We start from the raw sequence: 20838 nt of genomic DNA on the forward strand, positions 1-20838 counted from the left end.
AGAAGAGTGCTGGGATTCCAGTCGTGAGCCACCGCGCCCGGCTCCTAGTTCTTTTTAGTGGGAGGTAGGGTTTACTTGCCATTATCTAGGCACTAGGGGTGTTCATAATTAATAGATTAGTCATTGTTTCAGAGTTTTTTAGGGGAATGAGATAGGATATATGTGTGTATATTATGAAAATACTCATGACATACTACAAAGTACTCATGAGTCAATTGTACTTTTCAATAAAGTTCAAAACTATAGGGTTATTAACTCAGCACCTTCAATCTTACAGCTTCATCTTCTTTTTCCTATAGCCCAAATTAATACATCAATATAATTTCTTTTTTTGTGGGGGGACACAGCATTCAAAACCAGACGAGTCTAAAGGGGTTCCCATCAATATAATTTATTTGCTGTATTCCACAATATTTGTACATAATCCCAAAATAACATCAACACTATTTCCAAACAGTTTAAGCTATTGTATAGTTCTTTTTGATCCTATGGTATCAAAAAGACAGTACACAGTAGAAGTGTACTGTCAAATTAGTATGTTTTAAAGTCCCTTGAAATAATTCCTGTCTGTTTGGTTTTGCTACCAACTTTTAAAACATCAAGTTTAAATTTTGTTTATTTTAGATGTGGCTTTTTAAAATCTAATTTTTGTTTTACATAATTATAAGTTATGTAATGTATTTACATGGCCTCAAAGGCAAATCTATAAAATAAGGAATATTCAGACATATATCTTTTTTTTTTTTTTTTTTTTTGGAGACAGAGTTTTGCTCTGTTGCCATGTGCCAGGCTAGAGTGCAGTGGCACAATCTTGGCTCACTGCAACCTCTGCCTCCCAGGTTCAAGCAATTCTCCTGCCTCAGCCTCCCGAGTAGCTGGGACTACAGGCGTTTGCCACCATGCCCAGCGAATTTTTGTATATTTTAGTAGAGACGGGGTTTCATCATGTTGGTCAGGATGGTCTCGATCTCTTGACCTCGTGATCTGCCCGCCTTGGCCTCCCAAAGTGCTGGGATTACAGGCGTGAGCCACCATGCCCGGCCTCAGACATACATCTTTTACTTTGATTCCTCTCATGCCCTATACACAACTTGTAAAACATTTTGTTTGGCTAGGCGTGGTGGCTCATGCCTGTAATCCCAGCACTTTGGGAGGCTGAGGCTGGCGGATCAGCTGAGGTCAGGAGTTTGAGACCAACCTGACCAATATGGAGAAACCCCGTCTTTACTCAAAATACAAAATTAGCTGGGCATGGTGGCACGTGCCTGGAATCTTAGCTACTTAGGAGGATGAGGCAGGAGAATTGCTTGAACCTGGCAGGCCAAGGTTGCGGTGAGCCAAGATCGCGCCATTTTCACCCCAGACTGGGCAACAAAAGGAAAACCCTGTCTCAAAACAAAAAAAAAGGTTTTATCTTTTCTTTTAAGAAATTAACAAATTATGGGCCGGGCTCGGTGGCTCACGCCTGTAATCTCAGCATTTTGGGAGGGCGAGGCGGGGGGATCACCTGAGGTCAGGAGTTCAAGACCAGCCTGGCTAACAGGGTGAAACCCCGTCTTTAAAAATAAAAAATAAAATAAAAAAATTAACAAATTATAGATAAATATTTGCATTCCATACCCACTTTTCTCCACATTTGCTTCTTCTTTTTTGAAATGGTATACCTGGCAATCACTTTATAACAGTGCATGGAAATATGTGCCTTGCTTTTTTTTTTTTTTTTTTTTTTTTGAGACAGAGTCTCACTCTCTCTAGGCACCAGGCTGTAGTGCAAGGGCACAATCTCGGCTCACTGCAACCTCCGCCTCGCAGGTTCAAGCAATTCTCCTGTCTCAGCCTCCCGAGTAGCTGGGACTACAGGTGCACGCCACCACGCCCAGCTAATTTTTGTGTTTTTAGTAGAGACGGAGTTTCACCGTGTTGGCCAGGATGGTCGTCTTGATCTCTTCACCTCGTGATCCACCCCCCTTGGCCTCCCAAAGTGCTGGGCTTACAGGTTTGAGCCACCGCGTCCGGCTGTGCCTTGCTTTTTATAGTTGTACAGTACTCCTCTGTGTTTATTCAGCTAGTCTCCCATTGTTAGACATTTTAGTTTTTTCCTTTAGTATTTTGCTAGCATAAATAGTGCTGCAATGAATAGCTTTGTAGATACACCTTTTTGTATCTTTGCCATACGTAGTTGCCTTGGGGTAGATCCCTAGAGATAAAATTGCTAGAAGTTATTAAATCAGCACCCCTAAACTCCTCTACTGAAATAGAGATTTATTATTTTGCACTCTTACCAGCAACAGTCAGAGTACTATTAAGTTTCTGAAGTGCCAAAAACAGATCTTTAACAGCCCATGGACTGCATTCACTTATTCCACGGATTCCTAAAAGTTGAGAGATCTTAGAATCAGAAGCATTGCTCTAGACCCTTGCTACTCAAAGTCTGGTCCATGGACCAGCAGCGTAAGTACCTCCTGACAGCTTGTTAGAAGTGGTAAATCTCAGGCCGGGTGCGGGGCTCATGCTTATAATCCCAGCACTTTGGGAGGCCAAAGTGGGCAGATCATGAGGTCAGGAGTTCAAGATCAGCCTGACCAACATGGTGAAACCCCATCTCTACTAAAAATTCAAAAATTAGCTGGGCATGGTGGCGCACCCCTGTAATCCCAGCTATTCACGAGGCTGAGGCAAAAGAATTGCTTGAACCTGGGAGTCAGAGATTGCATGATCTGAGATCGTACGACCGCACTCCAGCCTGGACGACAGAGTAAGACTCAGTCTCAAAAAATAAAAAAGAAAAAAAAAAAAGAAATGCACAATCTCGGGCCTCTCTCCAAACCTATACTGAATGAGAAGCTGCAATTTAACAAGAGTCTTAGATGATTCATCTCACATGAAAGTTTGAGAAGCACTAGGCTAGAGCTGTGTTCTTCAGTACGTGACCCTCAGCCACATGCGGTTGTTTAAATGAAAATGAATTAAAATAGAATAAAATGAAAAATTCAGTTTCTCATTTATACTAGCCACATTTCAAGTGCTCAAGAGCTACTTTTCAAACATTTCCATCATTGTAACATATATAGTGTTGTACAATGCTGATCCCTTGCTTCACTGTCTAATTTGGTAGCCATTCGCCATATATGGCTATTTTATTTAAGTTGAAATGAAAAAACATTAAACCTCTAATTTCTCATTCACATTAGCCATATTTCAGGCTCTCAGTAGCTGCATATGGGTAGGGGCTACTGTATTGGATGGTGCATATACAGAATACACAGCTATTGTCAAGAGGTTACCAAAAGGCTGGGTGAGCCAGAGAAAGGAAGGAAATAAAATTCACTGAGTGTCTCAGGTGGTTGGATGTGCTAGGTACTTTTATAGGTTATACCAATTAAGCCTTAAGCCCATAAAGGTGGTATTACACTCCCTAAAATATATATATATATAAGAGAACTACTTAACACTAATAAAGAATAGAGTTAGATCTTCTGATTCAAAGACTAGGTTTATTTATTTATTTATTTATTTTTGAGATGGAGTTTAGCTCTTGTTGCCCAAGCTGGAGTGCAATGGCATGATCTCATTGCAACCGCCTCCTCTCACGTTCAGGCGATTCTCCTGCCTCAACCTCCTGAATAGCTGGGATTGATTACAGGTACATGCCACCATGCCTGGCTAATTTTTTGTGTTTTTAATAGAAATGGAATTTCACCATGTTGGTCAGGCTGGTCTCAAACTCCCAACCTCAAATGATCCGTCTGCCTTGGCCTCCCAAAGTGCTGGAATTACAGGCATGAGCCACCACACCTTGCAAGAATAGGATTCTTCCTACTGCGTCCAGAAGGAATAATCTTTTCCTGACGGCCACATCCAAACTGTACTCTCTACTGGCCTTTTCCAGAACAAGACATGGTGTGAACCATTGTTTTCACTTGCCTGTACCTGTTTCTCTTCTCTTTTTTCATGTTTCAAATTTAAATCCAGACCCCAGTCTTCTCTAACTCTGGAGCTTGTATTTTTTCTACTGTCACATTCATTGAGTTCACTTTTGAGGGCTCTTGTCTACAGTCTTATCTAATTTGCATTTTAACATGATGCCACTGTAATAAATGTGGCGTTTATTTGTTAACTTAATAAACATTTACTGAGCACCTATTCCGAGTAAGACATAATCCAGTGAGCAAAAAGAAAACACTGATATCCTTTCTTCTACTTGTCTTCTTTTTGAGGTGATAATATATGCCACTACAGTTTCTATTTTTTAAAATTTGGCTTTTTTAGCTACTTTGAGTTTTGAATGTGACTATCAGAATGTGGGTTCTTCAAAACTGCAAGCTACTTATGCTTACTAGAATTAAATGATATATTAATAGCTAAACTTTTGAATCATAGGAATGTGGAGATGGAAAGAAAACAGTTCATCTTGGCTGCTACTCACTATGTAAAGCTACTTGTAATGTCTCCCTCCCTCTCTCCCTCCCTCCCCCCCTCGTTCCCTCCCTCGCTCCCTCCCTTCCTCCCTTCTTTCATTCCCTTTTTTCTTTTTTGAGACAGTCATGTGTTGCCCAGGCTGGATTGCGGTGGCTCCGTCTTGGCTCACTGCAACCTCTGCCTCCCGGGTTCAAGCAATTCTCATGCTTCAACCTCCTGAGTGGCTGGGACTAAAGGCACATGCTACCATACCTGGCTAATTTTTGTATTTTTAGTAGAGATGGGGTTTTGCCATGTTGGCCAAGCTGGTCTCAAACTCGCGGCCTCAAGTGATCCACCAGTCTCTGCTTCCCAAAGTGCTGGAATTACAGATGTGAGACACAGTGCCTGGTCAAAAACTACTTATAATTTATTTCTAAGCTTGCTTCCAATAGAATTTAAAATGCTTTAGGAATAGAAACTTGGTAGCTTATGTGCAGAGTGTGAGAACTTGGTCTAAATGAATATTTCTTTTTGGGTTCATAATAGGATTTTTATGGACATACTGTTATTATTCAGTATGTCTATAAAATTCTTACCAGGTATTGACAGGTGGAAGTTATTATCAGGTATTTACAGGTGGAAGATGTAATGGATTTTAAAATCTCCAAATAGCTATGTTCCATAGGAATCTTAGCACTAATATGAAATCCTGCTTTAACTGACAACATGGAACCTAGCAGCAAAGATTTATTGAGACATAAAGTGAAGGAAATACATGATTTGCATTCAAACAATGCCTCTTATCCATCATTTGGAATTCTTTTTTTCTTCAAATGAAAAGGAAAGAGTAATTTAGTGGTTTGCTTCCCTGATTGTGTCTTAGACTCATCTAGGAGACTTAAAATAGGCTGATATTTGGATCTACCCCTTGAGAATCTGATCCAATTGCTTTGGGCTGGGGTCTTGGTATCAGTATTATTTTTAAAGCCCAGTGATTTTTTAAAATATATAATCAGGTAGAGGACTGCCTAATTTGAAATTGCAAATGAAGAAGAGCTAATGAAATGAATGCATCCCATCATTGTGTCTCATATATATAATGTAAAACTAGTGTTTGAATTAGGCAAAAACTTGTATTAGGCCTTTCCTCCATTCTTCAGTCTTCCCAAAATACCTTTCATGTATGCAATTGTTTTTGATCCTCCACGAACCTTCTCCAGGATGTCTTGACCTTTCCTCCCCCTTGGTGGCATGCACAACTCTTATTTTAACCCTTTCTCATTTTATTGTGGTTTTGTGTTGTGAGGTCTTTCTGACTCCTCACCTCACTGAAAACTCCTGAGGTTGTTCAACAATAGCAAATACCCTATTTGCCAGGCACTATTAATAATGGAGAATATCATGTCCCTTTCCTCCTGGAGCTTAGAGTTCTGGGGAAAGAACAGCGATAAGTGGTGTGCTGGGTGCTATGACAGAAGGGTGTAATATTTTGTGGGGGCACACAGTGGAGCTTCCTGATCTATTTTGGGGAGAAGAAAGAGGGTCTGGGACTAGAAAATAGGTGAGTCTTAATTCTAAATTCCTTGTGCTGGGCACATATTAACAACCATTGCACTTTGGTGAATACATGACTGAGGAGCTTACTGACTGAATATATGAATAAAAGCATATTTTCATTGGAAAGCAAGTAAGTGCATAAGTATGTACTTTGGAAGGGAAGAGATGTTAAGATGTAGACTTTTGGGTTTCCTAGAAGAAAGAAGGAGGGAAATAAAACTTCTCATGATCTTTTCTTCTTTCATTCCTTAAATTCTTTTTTTTTTGAGACAGAGTTTTGCTTTGTCACCCAGGCTGCCGTGCAGTGGCATAATCTGCACCTCCGCCTCCCAGGTTCAAGCAATTCTCCTGCCTCAGCCTTCTGAGTAGCTGGAATTATAGGCATGCACCATCACACCAGGTTAAATTTTTTTGTATGTTTACAAAAAACATGAGGTTTTACCATGTTGGACAGGCTGGTCTCGAACTCCTGACCTCAAGCGATCCACCTGCCTCAGCCTCCCAAAGTGTTGGGATTACAGGCGTGAGCCACTGTGCCCAGCCTCATTCCTTAAATTCTTAAAGTTATAAAATAGATCCTAACAGTAATGTGGTTGGAAGTGGCCTTACCCAGCCCATCTTCTACCTGTTTGTCCACCCCGGCCCTCAGTGATCCATAACTCTTGTTTGCTGTGTATTCTGGTAGCCAGGCTCCCCCAGTGTGAAGCCGCCTTGGGGAAATTTGTCTTGGAGTTGGATCATATCCTGCCATTGAAGTTCATTTTAGTGGAGGTTCCGTTAGAAAAACTGTGACAGGATATATCCCAAGGTCAGATGCATGTTTCTTCTGTCAACTTCACTTAGACAGGAACAGGTTTTGTTATGGTATAGAGTTCCTCTGTTCAGAATTCACATGAACCAGGACTTTGTACAAATTTATACAAACATGAATTGGAGCTATAAGTAAAAAACATTGTTTTGAGGCATTCAGTGTTTTTCTCTGTAAATCTGAGTGTTTTTGTCTTCTTTCTTCCTTTGTTCAATTTCCTCCCACCCACCCCCACCAGCTTCTCTCTCTCACTCTTGCTCTCTTACTCTTCTATTATAGATGAGGTCATTATGATTTGGAGCCAAGAGAAGTGCATTCCTGTAACTTTAAATCTCCATACTCAATTTGTGACTCTCCTTTTTTTAGAAGATGGTTATACTTTATAGTTGGAGGACAGCTTGCTTAATTGTGCTATTTTAGAATGCAGATATGAGCTTACTGTAGGAATTTTGTCAATTTGTGTAGAGGGCTTAATGCTTCCACACTTTTTATTCTCACTAATTTCAGATTTATAATTGCTTTCAAGTCCATTATGGGACGTGAAAAATGTTCTCAATTTGATTAGGTTATCAGCCACTTGGTTAGAGTTTCTGTGCCTGGTACTTTCGACATCCAGCTCCCCCATGATGTTCAGGGAAGCAGTGTAACTACTGGGAAGAGATCAGGTCAGGCTTCTTTCCTGACAGCAAGGTGAGGTGCAGGGATGCTTTGAAGAAGGGCTTTTTGTTTTGTTTTGAGATGGAGTCTTGCTCTGTCGCCCAGGCTGGAGTGCAGTGGTGCAATCTCCTGCTCACTGCGACCTCTACCTCCCACGTTCAAGTGATTCTCCTGTCTAAGCCTCTTGAGTAGCTGGGATTACAGGCACCTGCCACCATGCCCGGCTAATTTTTATATTTTTAGTAGAGACAGGGTTTCGCCATGTTGGTCAGGGTGGTTTTGAACTCCTGACCTTAAGTGATCTGTCCGCCTCAGCCTCCCAAAGTGTTGGGATTACAGGTGTAAGCCACCACTCCCAGCCTGCAGGGGTTTTCTAATATAAACTCTGTTATAAAATCATAATGGAGAGATAAAGGAGGGAAGAGAAGGAGGAGGGGAAGGAGGAGAAGAAGAAAGAGATATAGAAGGTAGGAAGATACCAACTGTGAGGGATGACCCACCTGATATCCCAAGACTTTGTGCTATAGGAGGGATAGCAGATGTTGAATGGCCAGGAAATTTGGGCATTAACTCTGCTCCTGTGTGATCTTAGGCAAAACACTACTCTCTTCTGGGCCCCACTCGCCTTGATTAAAGTGGGTTAGTGCCAGGGTTCTGCAATTCTGAGACTTTCTTCCAGGGAAGAGAGGACATTTTTGGTGGCTCACACTTGAAATTATAGCACTTAGGGAGGCTGAGCTGGGAGGACCCCTTGAGCCTAGAAGTTTGAGACCAGCCTGAGCAACATAGTGAAACTCCATTTCTATGAAAAAGAAAAAAAAAAAATTAGCCGTGGTGGCATGTGCCTGTAGTTCCAGTTATTTGGGAGGCTGAAGTGGGAGGATTGCTCGAGTCTGGGAGGTCAAGGGTACAGAAAACCACGATTGCACCATGGCACTGTAGCCTAAGCAATAGAACAAGACCTTATCTCAAAAAAAAAAAAAAAAAAAAAGTCACATACACACACGCTTTACAAAGTATATGTCATACCTGAGTAATCAAAATAATCTCTAAACAGATGTTCAGTGAAGTGGGAGAATATGCCTTTATGGGAATGGAGATCAGAAAGATAAAAGAAGATAAAAATGTAGTTCTTCAATATCCAACATAATTTTTATTTCATAAAATGAAATAACCACCTGGAATACTTAGCATTTCTCTTTGTGTTTGGCTGTGTGTGTGTGTGTGTGTGTGTGTGTGTATAAGTAAGGTATAACTTATTTGCAAGCTATTCTGATTTCTTCCCTTATTTTCTAGGCATATTTTGAAAACAATTGCTCTGGGTCAGATGTTGTCCTTGTGTATATGTGGGACAGCTATCACTAGCCAGTATTTGGCAGAAAGATACAAAGTGAACACCCCCATGCTTCAGAGTTTTATCAATTATTGCTTGCTGTTCCTAATTTATACAGTGATGCTGGCATTTCGATCAGGTATGTCAAATGTGGAAATTACCTTTTCAACAAAATAATCTTCATAAAAATTACTAGAAAAGTATGACGCCTCTAAATTCTGTGAAAGTAGTGACTAGAGACTTATGTATAAGTCTCTGAAATTGTTGATTAAAATAAGTAGCACCATACTGTTTGTAACAGAGAAGTTGTCAAAAAAGTGTGGGTTTTTGTTGTTGTTGGTTTGTTTTTGTGACAGGGTCTTACTCTGTCACCCAGGCTGCAGTGCAGTAGTGCAATCTCCGCTGACCGCGGCCTTGACCTCCCAGGCTCAAGTGATTCACTCACCTCAGCTTCCCTGATTAGCTGGGACTACAGGCGTGTGCCACCATACCTGCCTACTTTTTGCTTTTTTTTTTTTTTTTTTTTTTTTTTTGTAGAGATGGGTTTTGCCACCGGGCGTGGTGGCTCACGCCTGTAATCCTAGCACTTTGGGAGGCCAAGGTGGGTGGATCACCTGAGGGTCGGGAGTTCAAGACCAGCCTGGCCATCATGGTGAAACCCCATCTTTAAAAAAAAAAAAAAAAAAAATAGAGAGAGAGATGGGTTTTGCCATGCTGCCCCAGCTGGTCTCTAACTCTTGGGCTCAAGTGATCTGCCCACCTTGACCTCCCAAAGTGTTACGAATACAGGCATGAGCCATTGGGCCCAGCTTAAAAAATGTAAATGTCATTACAAGTTAGGTTCCCCCCACAATTTTAGAAAGATTTCAAAATATTAAGTCGATATTAAAAACACTTAAAGGCAAGAACCTTACTCTCCAAAATATTTATTTCCAACTAAATAAAGATGCTAAATGGAGTATCAGTTGCATGTATAGATCAGGTCTCTGTTTTTTCTTTCTTTTTTTTTTAAACAGTCTCACTGTGTCACCAGGCTGGAGTACAGTGGCACAATCTTGGCTTACTGCAACCTCCACCTGCTGGGTTTAAGTGATTCTTGTGCCTCAGCCTCCTGAGTAGCTGGGACTACAGGTGTGCACCGCCATGCCCGGCTAACTGTTGTATTTTTAACGCAGACGGGGTCTTAACCATGCTCCTGACCTCAAGTGATCCACTTCCTGAAGCCTCCCAATGTGCTGGGATTATAGGCATGAGCCACTGTGCCCAGCTAATTTTTGTACTTTTTGTAGAGACAGGATTTTACCATGTTGCCCAGGCTGACCTAGAATTCCTGAGCTCAAGCAGCCCTCCCACCTTGGCTTCCCAAAGTGCTGAAATTACAGATGTGAACCACTGGGTCGAGCCAGATACATTATTATTAACCAAAGTCAGTAATTTACATTAGGGTTCACTCTTGGTCCTGTGCATTCTATGGGTTTAGACAAATGTATAATGGCATACATTTACCATGACAGCATCAAACAGAACAGCTCTACTCCCCTCAAATCCCTCCACTCCACCTATTCATTCCTCCTTCCCGCCCCACAAACTCCTGGTAGCTACAGCTTCAATTTTTTCGTGTGTGTTTTTGTGTTATTTTTTTTTTTTTTTGAGGCAGAGGCTTGCTGTGTCACCCAGGCTGGAGCATAGTGCAGTGGCATGATCTTGGCTCACTACAACCTCTGCCTCCTGGGTTCAAGCAATTACAGGCATGTGCCACCACACCTGGCTAATTTTTGTATTTTTACTAGAAGCGGGGTTTCTCTATGTTGGCCAGGCTGGTCTGGAACTTCTGACCTCAGGTGATCTTCTCTCCTCAGCCTCTCAAAGTGCTGAGATTACAGGTGTGAGCCACCGTGCCTGGCCTCATTCTGTGTTTTCAAGATGTTCCTGCTAACTGGATTTTACTGATAATTATTTGGTTATGATTCTCACTACTTTTATTTATTTGCAAGTTATCCTGCCATAAAGCCTTCTCATATATGTGCCAACTCTGCATCTCCTGTGCTGCTAGATTCTCCAAAGTAGTGAATCCAATTAATTTGAATAAATATAATCTGGGGGAATAAAAGGTGTTTCTTCAGTGTGCCACTGAGCCTCTTCTCAAGCTTATCACGGACCTAATTTTCACTTGAAAGCACATCCCCTCCAAAAGAACGATCACATGCAGAGTTTCCTTTGAAGAAGCCCATGAATACAAGTTAAATAACCAATTAATTTCTAGGAAAACATTTCATTTCCTAGGATAGTCTGTGGCTTGTCAGAAATGTCAACATTCAAGCCCATGTCCAGATATTTTTTATTTCTGTTACAATAGGAAAGGAATTTTTAAAAAAATTAAATTTTTAGCTGGGCGCAGTGGCTCACACCTATAATCCCAGCACTTTGGAAGGGTGAGGTGAGCGGATCATGAGGTCAGGGGTTCGAGACCAGCCTGACCAACATGGTGAATTGCCGTCTCTACTTAAAAATACAAAAATTAGCCAGGCATGGTGGCATGCACTTGTAATCCCAGCTACTTGTGAGGCTGAGGCAGGAGAATTGCTTGAACCTGGGAGGCGGAGGTTGCGGTGAGCCAAGAGTGCGCCATTGCACTCCAGCCCGGGTGACAGAGTGAGACTCTGTCTCAAAAAAAAAAAAAAATTAAAAATTAAAAAATTCCAGGGTAAAAAATGTGCCAGTTTGTTACATAGGTAAACATGTGCCATGGTGGTTTGCTGCAGCTGTCAACCTATCACGTAGGTATTAAGTCCAGCATGTGTTAACTCTTTTCCTTAATGCTCTCCTCCTGCCCTGCCCTCCCCCTTGTTTTTCCTGAGAAGGTGGAGTCTCACTATGTAAGCCCAGCTGGTCTTGAACTCCCAGGTTCCAGCTGTCCTCCACCCTCACCTCAACCTCCTAAGTAGGTTGGGTTACAGGTGCACACCATCATGCCCAGCTAGGAAAGGGGATTTAACCACTTTTCTCTGAGTTTCATTCTGGTGCTTTTGTTGAACACTTGGTCTATGATGACACTTTAACTAGGGTCTCATATTAGAAAAATATCTAACTTTGGTGAGCTGTTACGGGAGTTTGGGTTATGAAGAATGGGAACTAGGAGGGGACACATTAGAAATACACAATAGCCAGGTGTGGTGGCTCATGCCCGTAATCCCAGCACTTTGAGAGGCCGAGGCAAGCAGACTGCATGAGCTCAGAAGGTGAAGACAAGCCTGATCAACGTGGTGAGACCCCATCTCTGCTAAAAATACAAAAATAATTAGCTTGGGATGGTGGTGTATGCCTGTGGTCCCAGCTACTCAGGAGGCTGAGGTGGGAGAATGGCTTGAACCCAGGAGGCAGAGGTTGCAGTGAGCCTAGATTGCCCCGCTGCACTCCAGCCTGGGCAACAGAGTGAGACCTTGTCAAAAAAAAAAAAAAAAGGAAAGAACGAAGGAATGAATGAAAAAAAGAGGGAAAGACACAAGAAACTCTTGCTTCTACTCTTTGATATTCAAATCAACATGTATGGTATCATTTGCGAGTAACATGTACTAACCCAGATTTCTTTCAACCAGGCAGTGATAACCTTTTAGTAATCTTGAAAAGAAAATGGTGGAAGTACATCCTGCTGGGGCTAGCAGATGTGGAAGCTAATTACGTGATTGTCAGAGCCTACCAGTACACAACTCTAACCAGTGTCCAGGTAAGAGGCAGCCCTCTGACCACTTTGGACTTTATACCTTCAAAAGGAGAACACGAAGTCATATGTGTTGACCTAATTTTATCGAAAACCTGTTCACTTGAAGAAAACCTAAACACAGGTGGATGCTGTTTTCTAGTGAAGCATATGCTCTAAGGAGTAATGTTTCGTAGAATTAGTGAAAATGTATACAAGCTAAGCAGCCCCCAAACTGCTAATGCAATGGCAGATTAGAACAGTTCCTACCAAAATATGCATAAATATTTACTTGGCAGTTGATGCTGTGGTATTGACATGCGTTGTGTTTTATATGCTGCTCAAGCATGGCATATGAATGTGGACATACCTTTGTTCTATAGGAAAGTTGGAGCTTTGCAAGCATAGTAGATATTCATGGCAAAGGAACCATAGGAAGAAACCTATTAGACATTTTGGGGAGAGTTTTAGCCAGAGTTAAAACTCCCATCCCTATTTCTTTGTTAGGTTTATTCTTGCTACATTGAAAAAAAAATGTTCTTACATTGCAGTGCTTTTCAACTTTGTAAAGTTGAACACAACTGATTTCAGTTGTCTTAATGTGAGCAAACTATGGGATGTGTCTTGTAACACTGACTCACCATTACTAACTACAAAATGTTTTATAAATGGAAGTGAAAGCGAGATAGACTCCAATGCCAGATTTAGATGTCACAGTTTAGTAAGTTTATAACTTATTTTTCATTTTTTTAAGTAATAAAAATATGTGTCTATCAGAAGTGGGATTTGAAGTTTATAACTTTTTGATGTATCCCTTTCTCATTATACAACATACAGAGATGTTCTTATTTGACTCCAAATTTTAGGGCCTGGAAAAATTGAAATTAGACTTATTTCGCATGGAAAAGTTAAGGATTAGCCAGGCACGGTGGCTCATGCCTGTAATCCCAGCACTTTGGGAGGCTGAGGCAGGACGATCACCTGAGGTCAGGAGTTCGAGAATAGCCTGACCAATATGGTGAAACCCTGTCTTAATAAAAAAAAAAAAAAAAAAAAAAAAGATTGATGAGAACTCAGTATTTTTCTAATGTGAACCTATATTAAATGTTATTACCAGAATGTATTTTATTAAATACTTTCTTTTCTGTAACATTGTGCTCAGCATTGTTCTCAGCAAACCTCTTGGATTTTGACCAGTATTGGTTAAAAAGCTGAGACAGGAAATGATTTATTAAAACAGACACCATAGGAGGCACACAAAGAACCTAAAATTTCATAAAAATTAAACCCAGCAGTTACCTAGAGAATGAAGTTTATCACTAATAGGAGTAAGTGTACTTTTGGCATTGGTTAATGAAGTATATGTAAGTATGCAGCAAATGGCGTTTTCTAGTCACATCTACTCTCATAATCTCACATACTTTTTAATTACTTGATTACAATTCTCAGGAACTTTGATCTCTGACTAATGATGATTAAAAGTCTTGAAATGATGCAAGGCCTACCCACAGTTCACACTTACAGTTGGATATCTGTGACTGAAGTTCATGCCGTTTTTTCAGTTTCAAAGAAATTGAAAGCAATTTCTTTCATGCTAGCCTCTTAGAAACACCTAAGCATTTGGTTGCCAAAAGTCATGCACTTATGGTCCTGGCAAGGAATATGTTATAAAAAAGGCATGGAACAATTCATGTTTTCTCCAGCAGCAGAGATGGTTGTCACAGGAATGATTCAGGCTGGATCTCTACCTGAGTCAGCCTCTGGCCTGGGTAGTCCAAAGGGATGGAAATTTGGATTAGGTGACCTTTGAAGCTTTTTCTTAAAGATTCCTTAGAAGGTTCTGTAATTACAACAGTCAGGGGTAGTGCACGTGAAGATCATAATGTGGCCATTGCCATCCTGTGGCCTAGGTTTCTGCTCATGTCCCTTCCCACTTTACTGCCACATCAGCCCATTTCCCGCACATGGCCCGCCCCTTCTCTCCTGTGCTGCTCTGTTCTTCCTAGTAGGCAGTCCTTTTGGAAACCTGCTCCGCTCATTGTCTAAGCCTGATTCAATTTTCATTTTCTCTTCTGAACTCTATTGTACCTCTAATATGGTCTAACTTACTGTTATACCCATGTCCCAGGGTTTTACTTAGTACCCTGCTTACTGTGACTGTACAATAATTTTCTAAAAATAAATTGATACTCCTAGAACTGAAGGTATCAGAGAAGACATCTATCATCAAGAATATCTTTTTTCTTTTTTTAAATGAAAAAATAAGTATTGCTCTGTTGCCCAGGCTGGAGTACAGTGGCACAATCTTGGCTCACCGCAACTTCCACCTTCCAGGTTCAAGTGATTCTCCTGCCTCAGCCTCCTGAGCAGCTGGGATTATAGGCATGTGCCACCATGCCTGGCTTTTTTTTTTTTTTTTTTTTTTTCCCCAAGACGGAGTCTCACTCTGTTACCCAGCTGGAGTGCAGTGGCACGATCTTGGCTTACCGCAGCCTCCGCCTCCCAGGCTCAAGCGATTCTGGTGCCTCAGCCTTCTATGAGTAGCTGTGATTACAGGCATGTGACACCATGCCTGGCTGATTTTTTTTTTTTTTTCTTTTTGTATTTTGAGTAGATAATGAGGTTTTGCCATGTTGGCCAGGATGGTCTCAAACTCCTGACCTCAAGTGATCCTCCTGCCTTGACTTCCCATAGTCCTGGTATTACAGGCGTGAGCCACCGTGCCTGGCCACCAAGAATACATTTTGAAACGAAGGTTCACGTGACTGAAGGTGACAGGTATCAGATGAGACGTCATGGAATGTTAGGGTCGGAGGGAAACTGTGAGATCATTTGGTGTCATCTTTTTATATTTTGACTTGGAGAGTGACTGGCTGAGGACCACACAGCTAGCTGGACAGCGTGTGGCTGGGGCCTGAGGTCTCTGGAGCTCTGACCACGATGTACATAGGCAGCTCCCTCAATGCCCAACAAAAATTGTTAAAGATAGAGCACATTTAAGTTTGATTTTAAGACACAAGGATAAGGGACTCTTCTGTGGTATTTCTTAGAGTGTCTTTCTACTTGTTTTGTTTAAGGAATGTAGTTGAGATTTTGTTAAGCCATTATGGCTGGATTCTGCTGCTGTCTTTGGGGACAGGGTATTATCATTTGCATCATTTAATGTTTTGTTATGCAGGCAGGCTCAATAAAGCACTTAGGAGATTAGAGTTCTGCAGCTGGAATCATAACAAGGCAAGATGCCCATTCCTACACATGGTGCATTGGTGCTACTGCAGTGAGAGGCAATCAGTAAACAACCGTGGACAGGATCGAATGGGCTCTGGAGATTTAGGGGCCTGTCTTCTTCAAGACTAAACAGATATAGAGAGAATCAGGGACAAGGTTTGAAACAACAATAGGGTGAGCAATCAAATAGCAGTTTCAGGAGGATTATTAGTATAAAGAATATCTTTCTTCCTTGAAAACATTTGAATGCATCAAGAATTTCTTGAATAGATTTTATCCTTGAATGCACATTAAGGATATCCTTGAATGCGCACTGTGAATTTAGGAATTGAGCGAATGTACTTTTTATTATCTTGCAACAATTTTGGACCTGCTATAATTTTGGCATGCTTAATCCCTCTGCCTTCTAGATGAGCAGTATCGGGATATAGCCAGTGTTTTCCAGTGCCAGGATCAACAGGTGATGGAGGAGCATGTGATGAAGATGAGCAAGAGAATTTGCTGTGAGCACGAGTGTGTCTCACAAGGTGGGGTTGGACTCTTTAGCAGGGATGTGGTGTCTGTTTGCACTCTCATAGTAACCCGTGCTTCTTTGTAGCACTTAGCCCAATTCCACTGAAATATCTGGTTGTGTGATTATTTATTCCACGTCCTTTATAGCTTTGTGTGCTCCTGAGGGCACACCTGTTCTGTCCTGTTCACCTCTATTCCTAGCTTCTTTCATGGCATCTCACACATGCAAGGTGTTTAACAAATATTTGTTGACTGAGTAAATGGTTGCATGAAGGAAGAGATGTTTGTCTACTGGACTTAAAGACACACACAGGGCCGGGCATGGTGGCTCACACCTATAATCCCAGCACTTTGGGAGGCCGAGGTGGGTGGATCACCTTAGGTGTTCAAGACCAGCTTGGCCAACATGATGAAATCCCATCTCTACTAAAAAATACAAAAATTAGCCGGGCATGGTGGCAGGTGCCTGTAATCCCAGCTACTCAGAAGGCTGAGACAGGGAGAATTGCTTGAACCCAGGAGGTGGAGGTTGCAGTGAGTTGAGATTGCACCACTGCATTCCAGCCTGGGCAACAGAGTGAGACTCTCCCTCAAAAAATAAAATAAAGATATACACAGGTGGGAGCATAGAGATAAGTGCACAGGCCTTTGTCAGTCTTGTGTTCAGCAACTGACTCTTCCATTGTATTTTATTATTTTTATTTTTTCTTTAATTTTTTTTTTTTTTAATAGAGATGGGGTTTCTCCATGTTAGTCAGGCTGGTCTCGAACTCCCAGTCTCCCAAAGTGCTGGGATTACAGGCGTGAGCCATCGCACCCAGCCTATTTTATTATTTTATTTGAGACCTGGTCTCTCTGTGTTGCGAAGGCTGGAGTGCAGTGGCACCATCACAGCTCACTGCAGCCTTGACCTCCTGGGCTCAAGTGATCCTCTCACCTTAGTCTCCCCAGTAGCTGGGACTACAGGCGTGTACCACCACACCCAACAATTTTGTGTGTGTGTATATATATATATTTTAGTAGAGACAGAGTTTCACCATGTTGCCCAGGCTGATCTCGAACTCCTGGGCTCAGGCAATCTGCCTGCCACAACCTCTTAAAGTACTGAGATTTTACAGGCATGAGCCACCATGCCCAGCTGTCATCCCATTTTTAACTATGTGATTTTGGCAACTCATTTCACCTCTCTGTGCCTTCATTTTTTCATGTATAAAATTAGATTGTAATTTCACTCTCATGGAGTTGTGAGGATAAAATGAGTTAATGCAGGTAAAGCTCTTAGTAGAGGGCTGGCAATAATAAATGCTCAATGAATACTGAGTCCTATTATTTCTTAATTACCCATCTTTTAGCTAATGAGAGAGGTTTTAAACTGTTCTCTTTCCATGCAGCTTTTGGATTGCTTTGGGATTCCTGTGTTGATGGCTCTGTCCTGGTTTATTCTTAATGCGAGATACAGAGTGATCCACTTCATCGCTGTGGCTGTCTGTCTGTTGGGTGTAGGAACCATGGTTGGAGCAGACATACTCGCAGGGAGGGAAGACAGTTCAGGTAAGACGGTGTCACATGTTTGTGCTTTAATCACAGCAGAATTTTGTTCATGTTTTCACTTTTGTTCTGCAAAGATATAGTAAAAAGCAGAAAATATGTTCTGGTTAACTACATTTTAAATTGTATTTTTAGATTTACTTCTATCTGGTATTTTGTAACTACCCCCACACAAAACAATCTGTATGTTCCTACCAGCCCACAGTTTTTCTTCCTTTTTGTCACATTAAGAAGTTTTGTTTGTCTCTTGAGAGCAAAGTTTCTTTATATACTTGCAATAATCTTTTAGCTCATAGATTTAGATGGGTTATGGGAAAACCTGTCAATTCTTGTTTTTTTTTTTGTTTTCTTCTTATCTCCTTCATCCTATTGAGGAATCTTTTTTTAAATTATTTAAATTGTTTTATTTTTCCTAAGTAACATCTCAGCAATGTTTATCAAAAAACAAACTCGTTCACTGGAGTATTTCTTTTTAAGTCACTATATAGGTGACAGCATCTATGCCATACTTGGGTTTGAATTCAGTTGATAATATAAGATCTAATTAAGGTCTATGAATTCATTCAATCTACAAGTGAGTTAAGTGTCTCCTTTGGATTGAGAGAGAAAATTACTATGAAAGCAGCTTCCCATTTTTCAAATTGACCTACCCCTTCAATGAACTCCATTAATTTGTCACGTTATAGAATCATTTTCTGAGGCCTTACATTATGATATATATCATCTTCTAGCCTGTTAGACTTCTGAGGAGTTAAATTATGAAAAATCACAGCAGAATTGTATCAGAAAGTGAGAAAAGTAACAGGTTTTAAACTTCTAGTAATCAGGCCAGGTGGGGTGATGCACACCTGTAATCCCAGCATTTTGGAAGGCTGAGGTGGGTGGATCACCTGAGGTCAGGAGTTCAAGACCATCTTGGCCAACATGGTGAAACCTCCATCTCTACCAAAAATACAAAAATTAGTCCAGGGAAAGTGGCTCACACCTGTAATCCCAGTACTTTCGGATGCCAAGGTGGGCAGATCACTTGAGGTCAGCAGTTCTACACTAGTCTGGTCAACATGACAAAACCCCTTCTCTACTAAAAATACAAAAATTAGCTGGGTGTGGTGGTACATGCCTGTAATCCCAGCTGCTCAGGAGGCTGAGGCATGAGAATCGCTTGAATCCGGGAGGTGGAGGTTGCAGTGAGCCAAGATCGTGCCACTGCACTCTAGACAAGTGACAGAGCAAGACTGTCTTAAGCGCGCGTGCACATGCACACGCCCACCCACCCCTTCTAGTAACCAGTTTCTTCTTCTTTAGAGTCATTTAAATGAACACGAGTCATGACCGCCTGGAGGCATGCTGTAGAGGTTCACCTGTTGACAGTGTTTTGCTTCTGTGCCTTGTCTTCCTGCAGGGAGTGATGTATTGATTGGTGACATCTTGGTCCTTCTTGGGGCTTCCCTCTATGCCATTTCTAATGTTTGTGAAGAATACATAGTGAAGAAGCTGAGCAGACAGGAGTTTTTGGGAATGGTGGGCCTGTTTGGAACAATTATCAGTGGCATACAGCTGTAAGATTCTAAAAGTTTTTCTAAAAACAAAATAAATATATTACAGATGATAACTACTAATATTCATTGTTTATTTGGCCCATATTTACATTTGAAATTAATATTAGGTTGGTGCAAGAGTAACTGTGGTGTTGCCATTACCTATTCACTTACTGACTGTCTATTAGAGGATTGTTAAAACAATAATTATTCCCTATTTTCCTAAACACGTGTGATGCTTATGGGTTCCTGATAACAATGTGGTAAAGGCATTTACCAGTAAGGAGTTTTATGTTTTAGTTTTTTCCAGAAAACATTAGCTTCCTATGCTTATTAAAAAACAAAGCATCATATCATATTTTTCCTCCTATAATTGACTATTACTACAGAGTACCTTTAAGGGAGTCAAACATATCTTTATGAGCTTCTTTGTTTTTATTCTTTGTCATTTTTATTATAATTATGTTTATATTCTAAGACAAATTCAAAAGTCAACATAATTCCTCACTTTAGCTGAAGTATAGTAACTAAAATGCTTACAAAACAGTGAAAATTAGTATGTGGATCTCTCTGTGACCTCTTGTTTTAATCTTAGATTGATTGTGGAATATAAGGATGTTGCCCGCATTCCCTGGGACTGGAAAATTGGTATGTAAAGAAATCATAATTCCTTTTAGTCAGCATTCTTTCCTTTATCTAACAAATGAACATCTAGGAATATGTGCATTTTTATATGCATTTGTAAAATGCATATAAAATACAAAATATATTTATTAAAATGTATTTTAATAATTTTAATATTTAGACATCTTTGTAAAATCCCAGAGTGATTTAATACATGTCAGCTATAATTGTTTACATTGAGTTTTCTCTGAAAATTGGTAAACTTCCATAAAAGTTAATTCTTAATCTTTACCTGTAGAAATAGCCTTTGGTTACTAGGAATCCTGAACAAGACTGGAGATTGACCTTTGGTCAAAGCAGCTTTTTTTTTTTTTTTTTTTTTGAGTTGGAGTCTCACTCTGTCGCCTGACTGGAGTGCAGTGGTGTGATCTTGGCTCACTGCAACCTCCACCTCCTGGGTTCAAGCAATTATCCTGCCTCAGCCTCCCGAGTAGCTGGGACTGTAGGTGCCAGCCCCCACATCTAGCTAATTTTTGTATTTTTTTAGTAGAGATGGGGTTTCACCATGTTGGCCAGGATGGTCTCAATTTACTGACCTCATGATCGACCCGCCTCAGCCTCCCAAAGTGCTGGGATTACCGGCCTGCGCCACTGTCCCCAGCCCAAACCAGCTTTCAAATTAGATCTGTATCTTGAGTCCTCAAACTTCTCATGAAGTTTGTTTGCTTGATATAAATTGTGAAGCATTAATCTGAATTGTTGATGGTGTGGAATCCCCCCCACCTCCCATTGCTCCTGTCATCTGATATTCCTAGGCATCTGCATAAATAAATAAAGGAAAAGAAAATGGTGATGGGACAGTTAGAAAAGATTTGAACCTGGTTTAATGCTGGGGTGTGGAAAAGTTAAATAGTACATAGGTGTCACTGAAGAT

The 20838-nt window shown here is 40.9% G+C and overlaps 1 protein-coding gene and 1 long non-coding RNA gene across 4 annotated transcripts in view; one reads left to right on the forward strand and one right to left on the reverse strand.

Moving 5' to 3' along the window:
- The window catches only part of SLC35F2 (solute carrier family 35 member F2), a 76366-nt gene that overhangs the window by 30824 nt on the left and 24704 nt on the right, over positions 1-20838 (forward strand). For 2 of the 3 annotated variants that reach the window (XR_004270960.1, XM_032285686.1), the window contains exons 2-6: positions 8720-8895; positions 12353-12480; positions 17586-17745; positions 19145-19301; positions 19876-19928. Coding sequence is in view for 1 of the 3 variants with exons in the window: in XM_032285686.1 (XP_032141577.1) it covers positions 8720-8895; positions 12353-12480; positions 17586-17745; positions 19145-19301; positions 19876-19928 (674 nt within the window). In the remaining 2 variants the exon portion in view is untranslated. Of the gene's footprint in view, positions 1-1949; positions 1955-8719; positions 8896-12352; positions 12481-17585; positions 17746-19144; positions 19302-19875; positions 19929-20838 lie in introns of those variants that run through there. The other variant, XR_004270961.1, reaches the window with a different exon arrangement.
- On the reverse strand, positions 17214-19184 carry LOC116556360. The gene is made up of 2 exons (XR_004270962.1): positions 19104-19184; positions 17214-17811 (listed from the first exon to the last, which is right to left on the reverse strand). It is a non-coding gene; the product is annotated as an uncharacterized LOC116556360 (long non-coding RNA).

This window comes from Sapajus apella, unplaced genomic scaffold (assembly GCF_009761245.1).
Source record: "Sapajus apella isolate SASKATOON/1434 unplaced genomic scaffold, GSC_monkey_1.0 scaffold16, whole genome shotgun sequence".
Taxonomy (NCBI): Eukaryota; Metazoa; Chordata; class Mammalia; order Primates; family Cebidae; genus Sapajus; species Sapajus apella.